Source organism: Sebastes umbrosus, chromosome 16 (genome assembly GCF_015220745.1).
Source record: "Sebastes umbrosus isolate fSebUmb1 chromosome 16, fSebUmb1.pri, whole genome shotgun sequence".
NCBI classification, from domain to species: Eukaryota; Metazoa; Chordata; class Actinopteri; order Perciformes; family Sebastidae; genus Sebastes; species Sebastes umbrosus.
Genome location: NC_051284.1, coordinates 19,292,457 through 19,310,654, shown reverse-complemented (window position 1 = coordinate 19,310,654; position 18,198 = coordinate 19,292,457). Strand labels below are relative to the sequence as shown.

Below are 18,198 nucleotides of genomic sequence, written 5' to 3'. Positions count from 1 at the left end.
CTCATCCTTTGGAAAATATAATCTGAATTAATTATCATAGTCTCGTAATTAAATCCTTCCAGTTTAGATATGTGGAATAGACATGTAGTTAACAATTTATATTCTTACTAATGCAACAACTGAGTTATTTTGTATGATTAATAAACATTTCAGCTTCATACATACATACCCAACAAGTACAGTATACGTACTACAGAATATCCCTTAAGGGTATTCCCTCCTTTTTATGGGCTCAAATGTGGCAAACAAAAGGGGTCGCACCCTACGTTGTTCTTAAACATATAGCATAACCCATTTCACAAGAATAACTGGTGCTCAGTTACTGAAGCGTAGTAACTTGAGTTCTCACAAGACAATCACACATACATACACTATAGTATATCAGAGTGCAGCCTATTGTACGATACAGTACACTGTATATACAGTAGCGTCATATATGACAGAGATACAACAAGATGATGGGAATTAAGATGAAGAAAATTATTGACAGTTTTTAGTTAGTTAAACAGATAATATTCTAATAAATATGAAAACAGAACTTTTATGTTTAAACATTTGTTTTTGTGAAAGTACTGATTTTTCTTCATAAACTTCAGCACATTTGTTTAATAAATAACAGTTTTGTACAAATTACTTTCAATTTATGTGGAATGCAATTAAAACTTAAGCCCTAAATGACACCATTGGTTTCCATTACAACAGGCTGTAAAACTTTATGAAGGATATCTCAGCGCTGGCCTCGACACGGCGGACTAGATGTTCACTGACATTACACGCGTTGTCTATAAAACCTTCATCCACACTCAATCAAAATCACAATGTGGAGAACACAGGAAAACAGGAGGGTACTTTAGTGGTTATAAGGACAAATACTGGTCTCTTTCTCTCTAATGGCGGGGATCGAAAATGGGCCACAAGCTGAAGGAAAAGCACCCGACTGAGCCCCAAAAATCTGTCTGCATGACTGGTTCATTTTTCTGATTTGCTCAACAATCAATAAAATTCTGCCTGAATGACTGCAGTGTTGCTCATTTAACACCCGAGTGCAGCGTTATCTCTATTTTGTGTACTGTCTGGTTAAATTAGAGGGAAGGCAGTGGAGATATGGAGGTTAAGAAAGTCAAAGCATTCAAAGAACAAGCAAGAGAAGGTCAAACAATCCAAAAAAGAATCAGAAAGGAAGGAAATGGCACAAAGAAGACCCAACAGAGCTGATGCACAGCAGGTCTAAACTCTCAAATGCAGGTGTCACATTCCAGCTGTCCAGCCGGTTGAGACAGATGTAGCTGCACATTTACAGTACAGTACACACAGACAGACAGCGAAGCAACCTGTGACGAGGACAGTCTGAGAAAGCCAGGCCACCGAGTGTTACAGGATGTTGCTTCCAAGACCAATCAATCCATTTAATATTAACTGACCCAGTACGAAGAACACCGCCAGAGGAAAGATGTGATTTACAACAGAAGCCAGCAAACAGCGACCACAAGGTGGCGGCAAAGCACCAAAAAAAAATAAACGTCACATGCAGCACATCAGTGGTTCCCAGCCTTTTTCTTTAAGGGACCCCTTTTCTATCTTTGAGTAAACTGACGACACCTGACTTAAGTGACACATTATGGATATTTCATATTATATTATAATCAATGCATAACAATAACGGTACAGAGCAACTAATACACTGTACAATTAACCCAAATAGTGAACGCAATAACTGCAGGACGTTTGTGTAAAACGAGCAATTTGGATGAATTTTGAGCAGATTATTTCCTGTGAATATTGCATCAGAGCATCTGTTATTTTTAGGAACTTTTAATACAAATCTCTGAATTTTTTATTTCATTTTTAACAACCATACATATTTAATAGGCATCTTTTTTGGGATAATTTCAGTGTTTTCTTCTCCCGGATGCTTGGCCATTGTTCTATCAGCTCTTTGGTTGTTTTAACTGCTTACTTTTCTAATTTTTAAGTTTATATCTTAAATAGTAATCCAAACTTTAAAAATAAAAATTTCATTTAGCTTTCTTCACAGAAATTAATGACATGCTGAGTTATAGGCCAATTGAATATATTTTCTTTAAAAAGTTTGTCTTATAGCTGGTAAAATCAAAAAGGCCTCCGACCCCCACTAGGGGTCGCCAAAGCTTCACAGGGGGTCGGGACCACCAGGTTGGAAACAAGTGCTCTACATTAAAAAAATAAAAGCTTTAAAAGACAGAGAGGAGTTTTGCTAAATTGCTTGTGCCTACCTGCAGGTAGCGCGCCTGGTAAGCAGAAAGGGCCTCTCCCAGAGGAACCACCATCTTCTCCACACTGCGCTGGTGGGAATGGGCCTTGATGTCCGGGCTCTCTTCTGAACGCAGCTCAATGTGGGAGATGAGCAAGTTAGAAATCACCGCCTGAACCGCCTGCAGGGATGGCGGAAGAGAGGAATCAGATTTGAGAATAGTTAAATGGAGAATTTTTATTATTAGGTCAGATTAGGCCTGAGAGACAAAGGGGATGTATGGACATTGGACACAGATACGGTGTATTGTCCTTACCTTTGTATCTCCCCCTGGAGTTGCACTGAGGGCCAGGATGCGGAATTGCAGAGTCTGGCTGCCGAGCTGTCTGATCACCTGAGTAACAGGAAGACGAGTAATTACAACACATTGTTAGAACTTTACTGCCATAGTCCAAATATTTCACTAACTTAAAATGTTAAAATGCAAACCTAAAGAGTAAAATCCAATAATATAACATATGTTATTCTGAAATGGGCCATTCTGCATAATGAATACTTTTGGTACTTGGTTTTGTTTTTGGGGGTTTGAACTCTAAAAAGTTTGATTTCATCTTTAAAATGCAGTAAGCATGACTTGTTTTTCTCGTGATCCATTGAGATGCAAAGTACTTTGATTACATTATCATCACTATATTTCTACTTTTTGACTGTGATTCTCATTGTTAAACTGGCATTGTTTTCACTGTGCCAAATTTCTTAATAAACATATATTTTTTTAAATAATAAAAAAGACACAGCATCCATTCTCTGCAACATACTTTGTACAACCACCTTTAATGCGTGAGTGTTACTTAGTGAGGAGATATTTTGAGTGCATTATCACTTTAAGGTCACTTTATTGCAGGTTCACAAGCAGAATTGGACTTGGCAAGTAAAATATAAGCTGCAAACATAGTCAGCAGCGACATGCAACTGAATTGACAGACAAGCCGTAATCATTAGTGACAGGTTTATTCACCTGACTGTAGGCATGGTTGCCCAGCGCCTTGTGGGCTTCATCGATCACCACACACTTGACCTGCTGGGCAGGACAGGTCTCTCTGGACAGATCGTTCACCATGACCTGAGGGGTGAGGAAGAAGACACGCTTGGTCCTCCACACCTCTTGTCTATGCTTTGCTGCCGTGGAGCCTGCGGAGAAGGAGACTTGTTAATAAAGGATAAAAGAAGAACGTTTTTTTTGTGTGTCATCATGATTGTTACCTGTCAGCTCAGCCATGTGCGCCTGTGGGATCCCCATCACTTTGTAACAGGCCTCGATCTGCTGTGCCACCAGAGGTTTGGTGGGAGCCATGAAGACAATCTTCCCCGATGGATACCAGCGGTAGAAGTTGTACATGACCACAGAGGCTATGAAGGTCTTTCCCAGACCAGTGGGGAGACACACCAGTGTGTTCTGAAGCAGAGCAGCCTCTGACATCTTCATCTGATACTCCCTGATGGGATAGTTGGTGGGGTAAATCCATACCTTAGCTGAGGAGCTGTCAAAGCCTGGGAGGTCTGGGTATGTTTGCCCAGCTGATGGGATGAGAGACAGAGCAGTGCTCTCTGACCCTACAGGGTTATCATACTGTAAAGAGTTTGAATCAAGTTGTAGGGTCTTTTCAGCTTCATAAACAGCCACCACCATCAAATCATCATCATCTTCATCTTCAAACGCAGGTTCAGGGTCCTCTGTCCTCCCTGGGTTCACTGTTGTGGACCCTATTTGAGCCCATAGTGGATTTTGAGGGCGTGTTGTAGCTACCTGCGCAGTGTTGTTTGGGGTTGTTTTGCGCCGTCCTGCAGCTTTCTTGACGGCTTTTTTAGGTTGAACAACTTTGTTTTGAGAAGCAGATGCACCCCAAGTCTGGAACAAAGTCTTCTGATTTGAACCACTACTCATTTTACATTAGTTGTGGCGGAAAACTTGGAGAAAAGCTGCCATGTTCACGAGCAGTACCGGGTACACAAACACAGGCCGGGGTCACTTCCGCCCACGTGTATTTCAAAATATAACACCACATATATAACAACTATTTCTCCAGAGTAGTTTCACTCATTTAAATACAGTTTCTACTGTTAAAAAAAAAACCTGTGTTGGTTTAACGTCAGTATATCAATCTAAGAGATAAACCGACACACGTACGTGGCTACATTTTAAATTGGAGGCTTTTATTTTTTTTAGTGTGACACCGGAACTACATCAACAGTTTGAGTTCATCTCCCGCGTTCAGAGAGGTGACGCTGTCACGTTACCATAGCAACATGGACAGACGCACATGGGAGAAGATACTCACCTGTTTTCAGGTAATTACGACGTCTAATTAACCTACTTCCAAGTCTTTATACCTGCAGTGGTTCAAGTCAGTTGTTTATATGCTAGTTCGGGCTGTGTAGCTGCATTTGCTAACTCTGGAAAACCTTCTGCTAATAGTAGCTATTGTTGTTAGCATTGATGTAACGTTAGCTACAGTTAGTTATGCAGTACTAGAGACAAGTTACCGTTACTAATAGTTACTGTAAGTTACTAATAGTTACTGTAAGTAGTAGTTAGTAGTTTGTTACTCTCCTCTCTTCGGTAGGCAACTCTGGAAAACGGCTGCTAATAGTAGCTATTGTTGTTATTAGTGATGGGAATTCCGGCTCTTTTTAGTGATCCAGATCATTTGGCTCAGCTCACCAAAGAAGAGCCGGCTCTTTCGGCTCCCAAACGGCTCTTCGTTTTACCACTTCTGCCTTTTTATAATTCAGCCAAATTTAGTGCAGTTTTGACGTATGATTAGTATGTGTGCAGATATATAATTTAAATTATTCAATATAATTATACGTCATTTTACATGCTGCTTCAAATATTTGTATATACATTTGTGGAATGTCTTCCATGGGTTACAACTAATAAAGTCCAATAAAAAACTTCCATACTCCTCTCCCTCCTGCTCTGTACCTGTAGACCGTCAGCGCGCCGCTCCTCGCTGCGTGATGGTATGATTCTTGTCTGTCATCACCTGATTGGTAGCATGGACGTCATTAACACAACATTCAGTCATAGTCAGTGTATGGAGTGCCCGTGGTGTGGAGAAGATTGTCCTATCATTCTTCCTTGAATTAAGTAAAGAAAAAAAGGAAAAACGGCTCTCGGACGGGAGCCGGCTCTTATTGTTCACTTAAAAGAGCCGGCTCTTTGAACCGGTTCGTTCGCGACCGACACATCACTAGTTGTAGCTAAATTTAGTTATGCAGTAATAGAGACACGTTATCGTTACTAATAGTTACTGTAAGTAACTTAGTAGTTGCTCTTCTCTTTGTTAGGCATCTGCACGTGGATACTTGGTGAGAAAGGAAGTCTTTGGTGCTCGAGAAGACTTTGAAGACATCCTGAAAGAGATTGATGGAGGCTTGACTCATGTAGAGTGGAGGGAGACTGTCATCCCCATTCCCCACTTCACAGACACTGTAAGTAACTGACATTGTAGTTTGAGTTAATCTGCTTCCTCATGCTGGTGCTTTTCTCATGCTTTTTGCTCATGCATCTTCAGGATGGCCCGTTTCTACGACCCAGCAGCTCTGCCAGCAAACCTTCAAATCCAGGACTAGATGTGTGTGCCACTCCCCAGAGCCCATCATCATCATCCCCATCATCATCACCAGCACCCTCATCAGAGGACAGAGGAGATCTCCTGCTGGAGAAGATAGAAGCAGAGAGAGATGATTCACAAACCAAAGCACAGGCTTCTCTTTCTAAGGACTATTCCCCCAGTAGCAGCAGTGTTAGAGGGGATGGAGAGGGACAGAAGGAAAGCACTATGGGGGAGAAAGATGGAGACTCCACCACCGTCTGGAGCAGTGTGGAGCTGGACATGAACTATGGTCACTCACACAAAGGTGAGAGTTGTGCACAAAATAGTAGTAGCTCTCTATTCATTTTTTTTTTCATTGAAATAAGATACTTTTAGTGTGTCTCTCTCTCCATACATCATTATTAATTTATAACAAAGTTACAAGGTTATTTGGGGCTTTAACCAACAATTACTTTCACAATCATTTAAGCCTATGAAATTTCAGAAATAGTGAGAAAAATGCCTATCACAACTTCTCAAGGAAATCCTTTCAAATTGCTTGTTTTTTAATTGTTTGGTTTTGTTTTTTGAATATGCAATTAACAATAATATGATACTGAAAAGCAGAATTGGAGGAGCTGGAAACAGCAAATGTTCTGCCATTTTTCCTTGATAAATTACTTAAATTATTATAATCAATTATCACAATTTGTTAACATAAAATTTCACTCAAAAAAATCTAATTACATAATTGATGAATCGATTAATTGTTCAAGCACTAATCTTGTTGTGTGTAAGCACTGCAAACAATATCCATCCTAAAAAGACATTTAGTTGATTATGGAATATGTAGCTCTGGTTTGCTTAAAATATATTCAACACTGTCAGTGGGTTGACATTATTATTAGTTTTAATTATTTAAGTCAGTGACCTGCTTCCAAATTTTTAAGGAACTTCAAGAGAATTGTTTAAAAGGGAGCAGTACTGCATACAAGTCCATTAATATCTCCACATTTGGAGGTTTTTCACTTAAAAATAAGAAAAAAGACAAGAAACAACTGCCTTTACCTACAGGATTTAGGCAAATTTGACTTTTGTGTAAAACGCATGCTGTGCTTGTCTGGTTGTCTGGTTGAGTAGATGCCTTATTATCATTCATTTTGAATTTACCATCCCTCCTTCAGGTCCCCGGCAGTACCACTTGGCTCAGGAGGTGCCCTGTACCCCGGAGGCCCTGCGTCTCCATAGAAACACCCTAACCATGGAGCTGGTCTGGCTCCAGCAGGCCATTGACAGCAGGAAAAAGGCAAGGACGGAGGAAGGGAGAGATGTGGTGTTTCCGTACATTTATTCAGCGCTGGCAGTCTCCTGCTGTAAGAAAATTGCCTCTGCTGCAAGACAAAATTGATTTGGTGACCTCAAGAATAAGTCAGTACAGTGGGTCCAAGGAGCATCAGTTTCTAGAAAAAAAATACCAACATCGTCAGTATCCAAGCCTGAATAATAACCATAGTGTATTTGCAGCTCAGTAGCTGCTGTCCTGAAGTCTGTAAAGTAGCACGGATACTGAAGCTATGTACAATCTGACCTGTGTATTAAGTGCACACATCTGTAGGGCTGTTTCTTAACATATTCAGCTATATGCACCCTTTGCATTCAGACTGTATACCAATTGAATCCGTTAAAGGCAGGTTTGGTAAAGATTTTAGAATTTTTTTTTGTTGTATTAGTTAAAATTCTCATAACATCCCGACAGCAATCAATAAATCAAATGCTCTGACAAAAATAATTTAAAAAGTTATGTATCTGTGGCTGTCGCAGGACTGTAATAAACCCGTCCAATCATTTCATTCAGCCCTAATGTAAAGATTGCTTGACAGCTGTGAGTACTAACAAACGCCATGTTCGCCATTCAAGTTCCAATATGATATGTTTATGTTCGTAATGATAATTTTGGGGGAGTGGCTTTGGAGGGAGGCCTGAAGCGACGGGCTGTGAGTGCTGCCGACTTGGCGATTTTCTCGCTGGATTTAGGTACTCTTGGAGCTAGTTAGCAGCTTTCATTGGAAAAGAGTTGGCAACACTGGGCTCGTTTTTTCGGTTGGATCATTTTCAAAAACCTAATGTACTCTTGCTAGTTTCTCAAGATCGGTCACCTGCCTTTAATGTATCTTTTAACAAAATGAATGTCCTCATGAATCCCACATCACTGCTCCTGTGTAGCACCCTGCAGCTCCAGAGGGTGTTAAAGGTGCCAAGATGTGGAGTGATGTGCACGAAGAACACTTAATGTACACCGCAACTGAACTCGGAGAGAGCAGGATTTACTCATGCAATGGGAGTTGGTATATCTTGGCAGAAAATTAACTTTTAATGATTGTTTTTCCCTCCTTTCTTTTTCCTCTACAGTACTTGTCACTGAAGGACAGGCTGACGGTATCCTGAGTAATCTGAACTGGACTTGATAATGTGGGACCGAAGGCCGGATTGATATCAGTCCACTGAACTCACTCAAGTGGCATCTTTTCTAAGCTATTATTAATTTATACATATATAAAAGACATGCTTTCAGTGGTATTTATCATGTGTTTGACGAAACCTGTACATTTTGTATGTTACCTGCTCATGTGAAGAATTAATAAATTGTATTTTTCTAAAAAAGTCATCTGCGGTTGTTGTGGCTTTGCTGATATTTGTCTCATAACATAGATTATGAGAGGATGAGGTAGTTACTGTTGTGTAGGAAGGAGGTTCCTTCAGGGGAATTCAGAGGCTCCTTGGCTCTAAACAAGTTTGTGTTGTGTGACTCACAAAAGCTCAAATTTCCCATTTGGATCACAATGAGCTCTCACTGATCACAAGAGAAGTTCGTCCTACAGATATTCACTACTGCTGTTGTTTTTTGGTATTATAGTTATTGTTAAAGAGCACCCACAGGAAGAAGCTTTTAAAGTCTAAAAAAATAGAGTAAATTGCTTTGTCATGCTCCTAAACTTAGTCCTTGTTTTGAGATATTTCAGTAAAGGTTTTATCACCTGCTGGGTCCTTCCTGGTTAATGCTAATATGCATTATATATCTGCCCATTATTTTTTGGGGGAAAACCCAGACAACTGGGGTGTAGAGGTTATCTTATTGATTCAGCTTACAACACAGCGACCGACCCATTCTCTCCTCCTCTTGTCTGTCTCTTTTGTTGTGGTTGCTGCCGATGGTTTGGCCCACAAAGCCAGTCATTGCTGGCCACGCTGCCATAGCAACCAGGAAATACTCACCGCCGTCAGTGGAGTAGTGTGTGAATATGTGTGTGTGTTAGGGGGGATCGAGAGAGCAGAACGTGGCGAGTGGGAGTCCAGACGGACCACAACAACACGGGGGACTGATTTTTCACCTTTGCCTTCAATTTATAGGATTTCCTCGCTTCATTTTCCACCAGGTTTGTGAGTGACTGAACATATGTATCATGTAATATGTGTTTCCATTAATGTGTGACCCAAAGAATGTGGTGTGTGAATGTATTTGGTGTATGACGAAGGTCAGTAAATGCAACTCTAGGCTTAGTGAGTGAAATTATAATTTATCTGGAGAGAATTATGTGGTGTGTCTCTGTGGACTCTGGCAGTAACAGCTGGCTCAGAGATGGCTGCCAGCACCGCAGCCATGACCCTCCTGCCTCCGGTGAAGAACGTGGTGGTGTATAGGAACGGAGACCCCTTCTACATTGGACGCAGGTTCGTGGTCAACCAGAGACAGGTGGCCACCATGGACGCCTTCCTGACCGAAGTGACCCAGAGCATCGGTGCTCAGCTGGCCGTCAGGACCCTGTATACCCCTAGACAAGGCCACCGGGTCACAGACCTCCAGGACCTGCAGACAGGAGCCCAGTATGTCGCTGCTGGCTTTGAGAGGTTCAAGAAACTGGAGTGAGTACAAAAAATATATAATACTATAGACTTTCTGTATCTAAAATGAAAGTAAAAGAATCCTAACATACTTTTTGATGTTTGGAAAAGTGTGTTGTAGTATCTGTATCTGTTGTTTTTCATGTACAGTTACCTGAACGCAAGAACGAAAAAGCAGCCTGCCGCCCGTGAAGAAACCCAGGTAGGCTTTTATTTTGTCATGTGGGCAGTCCAACACTGATTAATCCCAGTCTAACCAGCAGGAATGCACCACCTCACCAAGCTGCACTGCACTCACATCAACTTGATCCATTTGACTTCCTGCCAAATCAAATATGAAAATGACTGCAGGGTTTTCCATTACAGAGACAAGCTCACATTTGCCTGTATGTGACAAAACATTGTTATAAATTATTAGCATTAGGGTCACCCTTTGTGCCTACCATACCATCAATGTCACAGGTTGTCATGCAAATTACCGGAAACAACGGGCTAATGATTGTGCTGTCTGTAGACCAGTCACTCGGGCCTCACGGGGCGCCCTGTTAAGGATCTCATGTGACATTAGGTTCAGGTAATTACCGCTGGATGTGGTCAGAGATCAGAAATTCCCAGAGTATATCAGAGAGAGAAAATTCTCTGAATGAATCTGAGCTCTTTTCTATTTAGCTTGTTTGCAGAGCACAGTGGTGATGATGGTAGTATTACGCAGGGAGAAACTCTCTTCAAGAGGACCTATTATGCTCATTTCCAGGTGCATACTTGTATTTTGGGTTTCTACTAGAACATGTTTACATGCTTTAATGTTCAAAAAACACTACTTTTCTCATACTGGCTGTGCTGCAGCACCTCTTTTCAACCTCTGTCTGAAACACTCTATTTGAGCTCCAGCCTCGCCCCCCCCGAAAAGCCCAGTCTGCTCTGATTGGTCAGCTGGCCCACTCTGTTGTGATTGGTCAATTAAACCAAACTCTTCGGACTCTGCTCCAGCTCCGCTCTAACTAGCTTTGTTTGAGGGCATGCCAGGCAGGTATAGAGTGGTACAGGAAAAATCCGTAAATGAGTTAGCATTTTAGCACTTCCGGTTCCCTCGTCTCGAAGTCAATGGGTTTATAGTTAGATGCCTGAAATAAGGTCTGTGGTTGGCACAAGCCTAAGAGATTTTCACGTTTTGTTCTACAACATAAAATACATCAGTAAATACCCTACTCGTGAATTTTGAAACCTTTACGTGTCTTTAAAAAGGCAGTTGCTAACAAGTGGCCAAATGAGACTACTAAACGTCATCACGGCAAACACTAGTCCGCCTTTACCTTAGTGGTGGTGACGTGAAGTCATGCAACCGTTGTGTAGTTTGTTCATAGCATAACATTTTCTTTACCCCTCAAAAATCATAAAGTGGTGTTCATTTGTGGAGATTATCTTGCTGAACAAAACGTGTAAGTATCATAAACCTGTGTTTTCCACAGAGCTTATTTTCTACAATAATCCAAAACCCAATGGAAAAATCCTATTGGCTTTTTGTCGAGGGAACCCATGGCAATGCTAACTTCTGCGTGAGACTACAAAAATACGTCATCCCTGGAGCACTCTATTATGCAACTGTGTTACTTGGTGACATGACCACATTACGGTAGAAAAGGCTGGACTTAAAGCAAGGCGTTTCAGGCAGTTCAGGAGCAGTGTCCCTGTGGGGGAAAGCGATGTGGATTTTGTAACTTTGCAGACCTTTTACATACACAAATAAATATATATAACACACTAAAGGAAAATGAAAAAGCATAATAGGTCCTCTTTAACATTCACACAAAATCGATTTCAAACACACACACAGAGCCACTCATGCTGACAAATGCTGGCTTTGTATTCTGACCAGCTGGCCGAGATGACCGCTTTGGTTTTTCAGACGCAGAGTGTGCTCTGAGTCTTAAGAAATCAGTGTTACTTTTCTGAAAAAAAACAAACATAAAAAGGAGCGGAGAGTGATTGTGTGTGTGCCTTGGGTGACTGCCATTTGGAGAGCTTTAGTTTTAAAGTCTTACATGCCTGTGTTGTGGTTGCTGTGGAGCAATGCAGGAAGCGTGCCCGTATGTGAGTTATGTTTGATCCCGCTGGTGAAACAAAGAGTCCTGCTTCCAGGGCTTTGTGCTTGTCTGGACAGGCCTATAATGCCCATATTCACCGCCCCACGCCTCCTCCTCTGCTCCGAGACACTGTAAATGCATTAAAACGTCCGCCACTTCAAAGTCAAAACAATAAGGGAAGATTATCAATGTCTGGTTTGCTCTGAGTTGATTGATTTAGTCCAGCTGCGTTATCTGAGGCAGACGCGGATATTGGCTCCAGATTTCATTGATATAGAAGACCTCGGGTCGGACTGAATGTGGCATTGAAGGAGTCTCGGAGTGACGTTTGTTTCCTTGAGCTGACATGAGCGGAATAGTTAGTCAGTCATTACACATTGTCTGTGATGGATGTGCACTGTAATTGATGTGCAGGACATGGTAACTGATTTTCAATATTGCTGAGAAAATCAGAACATTGTGATGTTTTACAGTACCACGCATCTGATTTTCTGAATGTCTTCTGCAGGCCAAAGTAACCCAGAGGCCAAATGTGTCAGCCAAATGGAGGAAGTTCATACCTTTACCTTGCATTATACAGTGAGTTGGACAAACTACACACAAACACACACACATGATTATCCTTAGCACATTTAGAGAGTATCTATGATGACTTTCTTCCAAATTTACTGTGTTTTTAGTGCAGTTTTCCCTTTTTAGCCATGCTAGCTGCATGGCTGTCAGTCGGTCCGTTGGACAGACGGTCCACCACTTTGTTCCAAACTGAAGTATCTCAACTGGATAGATTGAGATGAAATTTTGACATTCAAGGCCCTCAGAGGATAAATCCTGCTGACTTTGATGATACCCTGACTTTTCCTGTAGCACCACCAGCAGTTTCAAAGCTTTCACATTTCTCAACACACTAGATCGACTGGCATTTTGGTAGGAACGGTAGAATGAATCCTAATGACTTTGGTATAAATGCAACGATTAATCAATTAGTTGTCAACTATTAAATTAATCGCCAACTATTTTGATAATCGATTAATCGGTTTGCGTAATCTTTTAAGAAAAAATTGCAAAATTTAATCTTCTTAAATGTGAATATTTTCTTGTTTCTTTACTCCTCTATGACAGTAAACTGAATATCTTTGAGTTGTGGACAAAACAAGACATTTGAGGATGTCATCTTGCGCTTTGGGAAACACTGAGCGTCATAATTCACCATTTTCTGACATTTTATAGACCAAACAACTAATCGATTAATCAAGAAAATAATCGACAGATTAAGCAACTATGAAAATAATTGTTAATTGTAGCCCTACTTTGATTTTCTTTGGTTTTTATTTGCCCAGGGGAACAAAAAGAGGGACTTTTGCAATAAAAAGACTGTAACTTTGGAGGATACCCTCTTGATTTGTCTTATTCAGACTGCTGTAGTCTCATAGCTTTGGCTGAACTTTAGAACAACGATTGTAGATTTTGTTCCCCGTCTCTTACATTGGAATAACATTAGAAAAGGATCTCATCATGGAAAGTATGGACAAGAGGAACAATAACTATGTCAGAGTATATATGGGCATGTATTAAGACTTAAGAAATGTAATTAAAAAAACACCTTTCTATCCAGCATTTTCCGTAATGGAGATCTCCTGTGTCCACCATTCCGGTTCATCATTCCTAGGAGCATGCCGCAGGACCTGGAGCTGATCCTGAGTCTGGTCACAGACAAGGTCAGCTTACGAACGGGAGCTGTGCGCAGGTCAGTGACACTGACATGTGGAATACAAACAGAGGAGGAGGAGTTTGGTAAATATCTGCCCTGACCTCTTTGTGCTTCATCAGGTTGTGCTCTATGGAGGGAGCGACCGTGACCTCAGCTGTGGAGCTGGAGACTGGCCACTGCTACGTTGCCGTGGGAACCGAGCGGTTCAAGAAACTTCCATATGTGGAGCTGATGGTTTCAAAAGCCACAGAGAGGTATTGTTATGCAAGTTTGTGTTTAAAGATGTGTGTTTATGCGCTTCTGTGTTGGCTGTTCTGCTCTCTAAAATAAAATAATTGTCTTTTATCTCTCACTTTTTTTTACATGACAGAGGTTTTCTTTATTTTGCAGATATTACCCAGGAAAGAGAAGGCTGTTAAGGAGAAATGAGGTACCTTCAGTTACTCTGCAGCCTCCAGTTCATTTACAACATGTGTCAGATGTGAGTGTCTTGTATGTGTCTTGTGTGTTTCTCTTAGAACAGGAAAGCAGGAAGCGGTCCAGAAGACCAGTACAGTGACTCAGCCCTCCTCGACTCCCCAGAGGTAGGAAACAATCCTCCACTGTGTTGCATTCACACTACAAGAGCTATATATAGAGACTGTTAATTTGTTTGGTGTATTCTGCCTAACACATTTAGTACACCAGTGGGACAAACTGTGCAGAGGGTATTTTTTTTTGCCCACAAATTAAATTATATACATTAAACTGCATCCCCATGAATCTCAGTCAGATGGTCGGAGGGTGAAGTCGACAGGAGATGAAGCTCCAGCAGCTGTTCAGCAGAGGAGCAGGAGACACGGAGGAGACGAGACCTCTGCGTTCTTCGCCAGGCCGGTCAAGATCCGCAACAACAGGGGACAGCCGAGACCGCCACTCAGCAATGGATCTGGTTAGGAGGATCCCCAACTTTACATATATATACTGTATATATCATTTTAAATCTAACTGCTTCACATTCACAATGAGTATAATCTATTTTGTGATTTCTGTCTATTACAGTCCAGCCCATCGTGTTTAAAAGAGCAGCACGGAAGAGAAGAGAGGAGGTGCGAGGGGCCGAGGAGGTGCACGAGGATGAAAACACAGCTATAGAGCTTCCTGTTGACCAGGTTAGCTTTACCCAGCGTCCTCTCAGCCTCATAACCATGTACTGTAGTACGATGCTATAATTAAATGCATAAAACAATCACTGAAGGAGGTAAATTAATTTGCTGAAATGTTTAAAGCAGAGGTAAATCTAAATCTCTCTTTTTCTATCTAAAGAGAGTTGCAGAAATAGTGGAGGATGAGGAACTAAACAACCACAACGATCCTCTGCACAACACACAGCAGCAGGTAGGCATAAATCAAACCATTTTTTCATGCTCCCATGTGAATCTTTTAGCTTTTTATCCAAGTGGAGAAATGGGGAAAATCACACATTCATTCACTCCCAAGTACAGTGTAGGGCAATTTTTCTCCATAGAGGACAGATATTGAGGATATAATTTAGAAAAGAGATGGATCCATGATGAGAAAATGAATGCATTATGGAGCCCTTGCTAGATTATAGTCTACACAGTCCACAGTTAAAATATGATTAATATGTGACACACATGATGACGTAAATCCTTATCTGTTTCTCTCAAGAGACATGCACAAATCACAGAGAGTGAGCAGCATAATGGGAGAGAACACCCACACAAACACAACGGAGAGCAGGTAAAGTATATATGTGAGTGGGTGGTTACATTTATATAATCGTAATGCACGTCTTACTATAAAAAGCGTTGTATAAATGGGTTCTAAATATATATTTTTTCCCGTAACAGGCTCTGTCATCTGAACAAGATGACGTGAAACAGACTGAAAATTCTGCGAGGACTGAGGCTGCTGAAATACTGGTAGCAACACACACACTCCCACAACAGCTTACAGTCAGTAGTACGTGGACACGAATATTTAGTCAGCATTCAACGTGTCTCTCGTTTCAAAAGGAGCCTGAGCTGCAGCAGACGTCCTCAAAGTCGAGGCCTTCGTCATCCACCTCTCAGGGACAGAACAGGGAAGAAAAGGCAAGTTTTCCACCTCAGTGCATGACGGCTCTTATAGAGTGCTGCAGGGATGACGCATTTTTTGTAAGCCAACCAGGAGGTTAGCATCGCCCTGAGTTCCCTCGATATAAAGCCAATGGGATTTGGATTATTGCAGAAAATAAGCTCTGTGGCAAACTAACGTTTATGATATTAACACCTTTTGTTCAGCAAGATAATCTTCACTAATCAACACCACTTTTATGATTTTTGAAGCGTAAATACAATCGCCAGAAGTAAAAAGCTAACATTAGGTTATAAACTAACTACACCGCGGTCGCATGACTTCACGTCACCACCGCTAAACTAAAGGCGGACTAGTGTTCGCCGTTATGACGTCGAGTTGTCTCATTTAGCCACTTGTTAGCAACCGCCTTTTTCAAGACACGTAAAATCTTCAAAATTCACTATTTACTGACGTATTTTATGTCGTAGAACAAAATGTTAAAATCTCTTAAAGGAACACTGTGTAACAAATAGGGGGATCGATTGGCAGAAATGGAATATAATGCTAATAAGTATGTTTTCTTTAGTGTAAAATCACCTGATAATAACAATTGTTGTGTTTTCGTTACCTTAAAATGAGCTGACTATATCCACAAAGGGAGCAGGTCCCCTTTTCACGGAGTCCACCATGTTGCACCGCCATGTCTCTACAGTAGCCCAGAACGGACAAACCAAACACTGTTAACTTTTCCTGCTTGGGCCGGAGTCAATAATGTTACTCGCTCCCGTTGCCGCCGCTCTCTCTCTCTTGCTTAACCACTCACTTTCCACATACACACACAGACACACTCTACACATTGGCTCTGCTCCAGATGGTTCCTAAGAGCGTCATTTACGTTTTCGTGTCGGCTACCGTAGCTCTCCCACACGCTTGGCACACGGGAGAGGCTTCAGTTGGATACCGCCAGATCCTACACAATGCACCAAGCTAGTGTTAACCACAGACCTTATTTCAGGCATCTAACCAAAAACCCATCATTGACTTCCAGACGAGGGAACCGGAAGTGCTAAAATGCTAACTCATTTCAAGGTTTTAGGACTCATTCCTGCAGCATTTTCTTGGCATCACCATAAGCAGGCCCAATGAAACTGTGTGCTTGATTGCTTTTTCTTTTACACTGTTTTAATAATTTGGTCTAACAGGAGAGCTCAAAGGACGCCCCGTCAGTTACGGTAGAACAGAACCATCATCAAGAGGACTAGTGAATGGCGAGCACAGAAGATTCATCAAAAAAGTTTTGTTACGGCCAGGAGCGCAGCTGACGACCCAGCGACTGCTTCTACAATGACTATGAATGTTCAATTAAATTGGTAGTACTTTAACTGTGGTGATGAGCCAAGCAACAACATTAATGTTTGTTGTTTTCTTTTAGAAAAAGTAAGAGTAAAAACTGTGAACAGGCTCAGACAAAACAAGAACAAACATTAAAGGAGATGGACACATTATCATAAGCTCTAGTACAACAGGCCCTTTCCACAGCAACCATTGTGACATGTCACAGCAGGGTAAACACAGGTGTAATGGATCAAATGAATTACAGTTTTGTTCTATTTAGGGCGTCAGTGGGCCAGAATGCACAATACCAGGGCTCTGGCACACCTAAATAGAACAGAGACATAATTAATGTTATTAATTACACCTGTGTTCACCCTGCGATGACATGTCAACATGGCCTTCACAGTATCGATGGTCAGTCAAAACAACACTTCACTGACATTATAAGCTTCCCAAAGTTAGTAGGGGTGTAACGATCCGTCAATCTGGATGGATGTATCGATTCAATGATCAATGATCCAATATCATTGATGCAAAGTGAAAATATCGATACATAGCATCTTTAAGATGCGCCTTTATTTTGAAATTCCCGCTTTATTTTTATTCTTTTTATTAAAAAGAATAGATTCATTTAAATGTTTGGAAGAGCCCAGTCATAGAATTGTCAAATTATATTTTTATATTTTTAGGTCTCATAATCGATCACAGGCCCCTCAACTGAATCGAATCGTATCATAGCAGATATTGTGATATCAGCAAATATCGTATCGTTGTCCAAATAATCAATATAATATTGTAACGTTAAACTTGTGATTTAAACCCCTAAACGTTAGCGTTTGTTGGATTGTACAGCTGTTTATGATATTGTGTCCAACCTGTTTTTACAAGGATAATTCTGATGCAGATATTGTGTAGATGTTCAATGATGCAATTTATTCCATAAACAATATGTACATAAGAAACAATATTTTTTGGGACATTTTAAGCCTAAATGTATTTTTGATTTGCAGAAATCAGTGATGAAGATCGCAACGCAAAAGAGTTGTGTTTTGCCAACAATTTATTAATGAAATATGTCGACAACGTCACAAGCTGGATAGATGCGACTATAACAAAGTCATCTGTACAGTGTTTTTGTGTCAATAAAAATATATATTACTATGTACTATGTCTGTTATTACTGAAATATGTACAACTTGTTTAGACATATTTACACAGAGCATACAAGAAGGTAAATCACTGTTAAAACTACGTCTTTGTTAATCTTCCTTCACAAAGAAC

At 40.9% G+C, this 18,198-nt stretch overlaps 3 protein-coding genes across 8 annotated transcripts in view; 2 read left to right on the top strand and 1 right to left on the bottom strand.

The window, feature by feature from the left end:
- fancm (FA complementation group M) overlaps positions 1–4,203 on the bottom strand; it is a 54,215-nt gene extending 50,012 nt beyond the window's left edge. For both annotated transcript variants that reach the window (XM_037747492.1, XM_037747493.1), the window contains exons 1-4: positions 3,494–4,203; positions 3,249–3,421; positions 2,547–2,624; positions 2,253–2,411 (exon numbers count right to left, since the gene is read on the bottom strand). In XM_037747492.1, coding sequence (XP_037603420.1) covers positions 2,253–2,411; positions 2,547–2,624; positions 3,249–3,421; positions 3,494–4,175 — 1,092 coding nt within the window. In that variant the 5' untranslated portion in view covers positions 4,176–4,203. The remainder of the gene's footprint in view (positions 1–2,252; positions 2,412–2,546; positions 2,625–3,248; positions 3,422–3,493) is intronic.
- Positions 4,204–4,403: 200 nt separating this feature from the next.
- On the top strand, positions 4,404–8,490 carry iqcc (IQ motif containing C). 2 transcript variants are annotated; one of them, XM_037747500.1, is made up of 6 exons: positions 4,404–4,579; positions 5,223–5,254; positions 5,582–5,725; positions 5,809–6,154; positions 7,014–7,135; positions 8,239–8,490. In XM_037747500.1, the coding sequence occupies exons 1-6, from the start codon at positions 4,552–4,554 to the stop codon at positions 8,272–8,274; spliced, it is 708 nt and encodes a 235-aa protein (XP_037603428.1). In that variant the 5' UTR covers positions 4,404–4,551; the 3' UTR covers positions 8,275–8,490. The 2 variants fall into 2 exon arrangements, with proteins under 2 accessions (XP_037603428.1, XP_037603429.1); XM_037747501.1 differs by lacking the exon at positions 5,223–5,254.
- A 600-nt stretch (positions 8,491–9,090) lies between these two features.
- Positions 9,091–18,082, top strand: dcdc2b (doublecortin domain containing 2B). Of its 4 annotated transcripts, none has more exons than XM_037747424.1 (15): positions 9,091–9,263; positions 9,450–9,750; positions 9,880–9,931; positions 12,322–12,392; positions 13,426–13,557; positions 13,641–13,775; positions 13,912–13,951; positions 14,040–14,105; positions 14,290–14,452; positions 14,563–14,672; positions 14,827–14,898; positions 15,193–15,264; positions 15,375–15,446; positions 15,540–15,617; positions 16,785–18,082. In XM_037747424.1, the coding sequence occupies exons 2-15, from the start codon at positions 9,467–9,469 to the stop codon at positions 16,842–16,844; spliced, it is 1,407 nt and encodes a 468-aa protein (XP_037603352.1). In that variant the 5' UTR covers positions 9,091–9,263; positions 9,450–9,466; the 3' UTR covers positions 16,845–18,082. The 4 variants fall into 4 exon arrangements, with proteins under 4 accessions (XP_037603352.1, XP_037603350.1, XP_037603351.1 ...); XM_037747422.1 differs by having other exon boundaries at positions 9,091–9,264; positions 9,443–9,750; XM_037747423.1 differs by having other exon boundaries at positions 9,091–9,267; positions 9,456–9,750.
- The last annotated feature ends 116 nt before the right edge of the window (positions 18,083–18,198 follow it).

Excerpts from the sequence above, each read along its gene's own strand:
- dcdc2b (XM_037747424.1), top strand. The coding sequence starts at position 9,467 with ATGGCTGCCAGCACCGCAGCCATGACCCTCCTGCCTCCGGTGAAGAAC. Across the intron at positions 12,393-13,425 it reads CCTTTACCTTGCATTATACA|CATTTTCCGTAATGGAGATC; the intron begins GTGAGTTGGACA and ends CTTTCTATCCAG. Across the intron at positions 13,776-13,911 it reads GTTTCAAAAGCCACAGAGAG|ATATTACCCAGGAAAGAGAA; the intron begins GTATTGTTATGC and ends TTTATTTTGCAG.
- iqcc (XM_037747500.1), top strand. The coding sequence starts at position 4,552 with ATGGGAGAAGATACTCACCTGTTTTCAG. Across the intron at positions 5,726-5,808 it reads TTCCCCACTTCACAGACACT|GATGGCCCGTTTCTACGACC; the intron begins GTAAGTAACTGA and ends ATGCATCTTCAG. Across the intron at positions 6,155-7,013 it reads CTATGGTCACTCACACAAAG|GTCCCCGGCAGTACCACTTG; the intron begins GTGAGAGTTGTG and ends TCCCTCCTTCAG.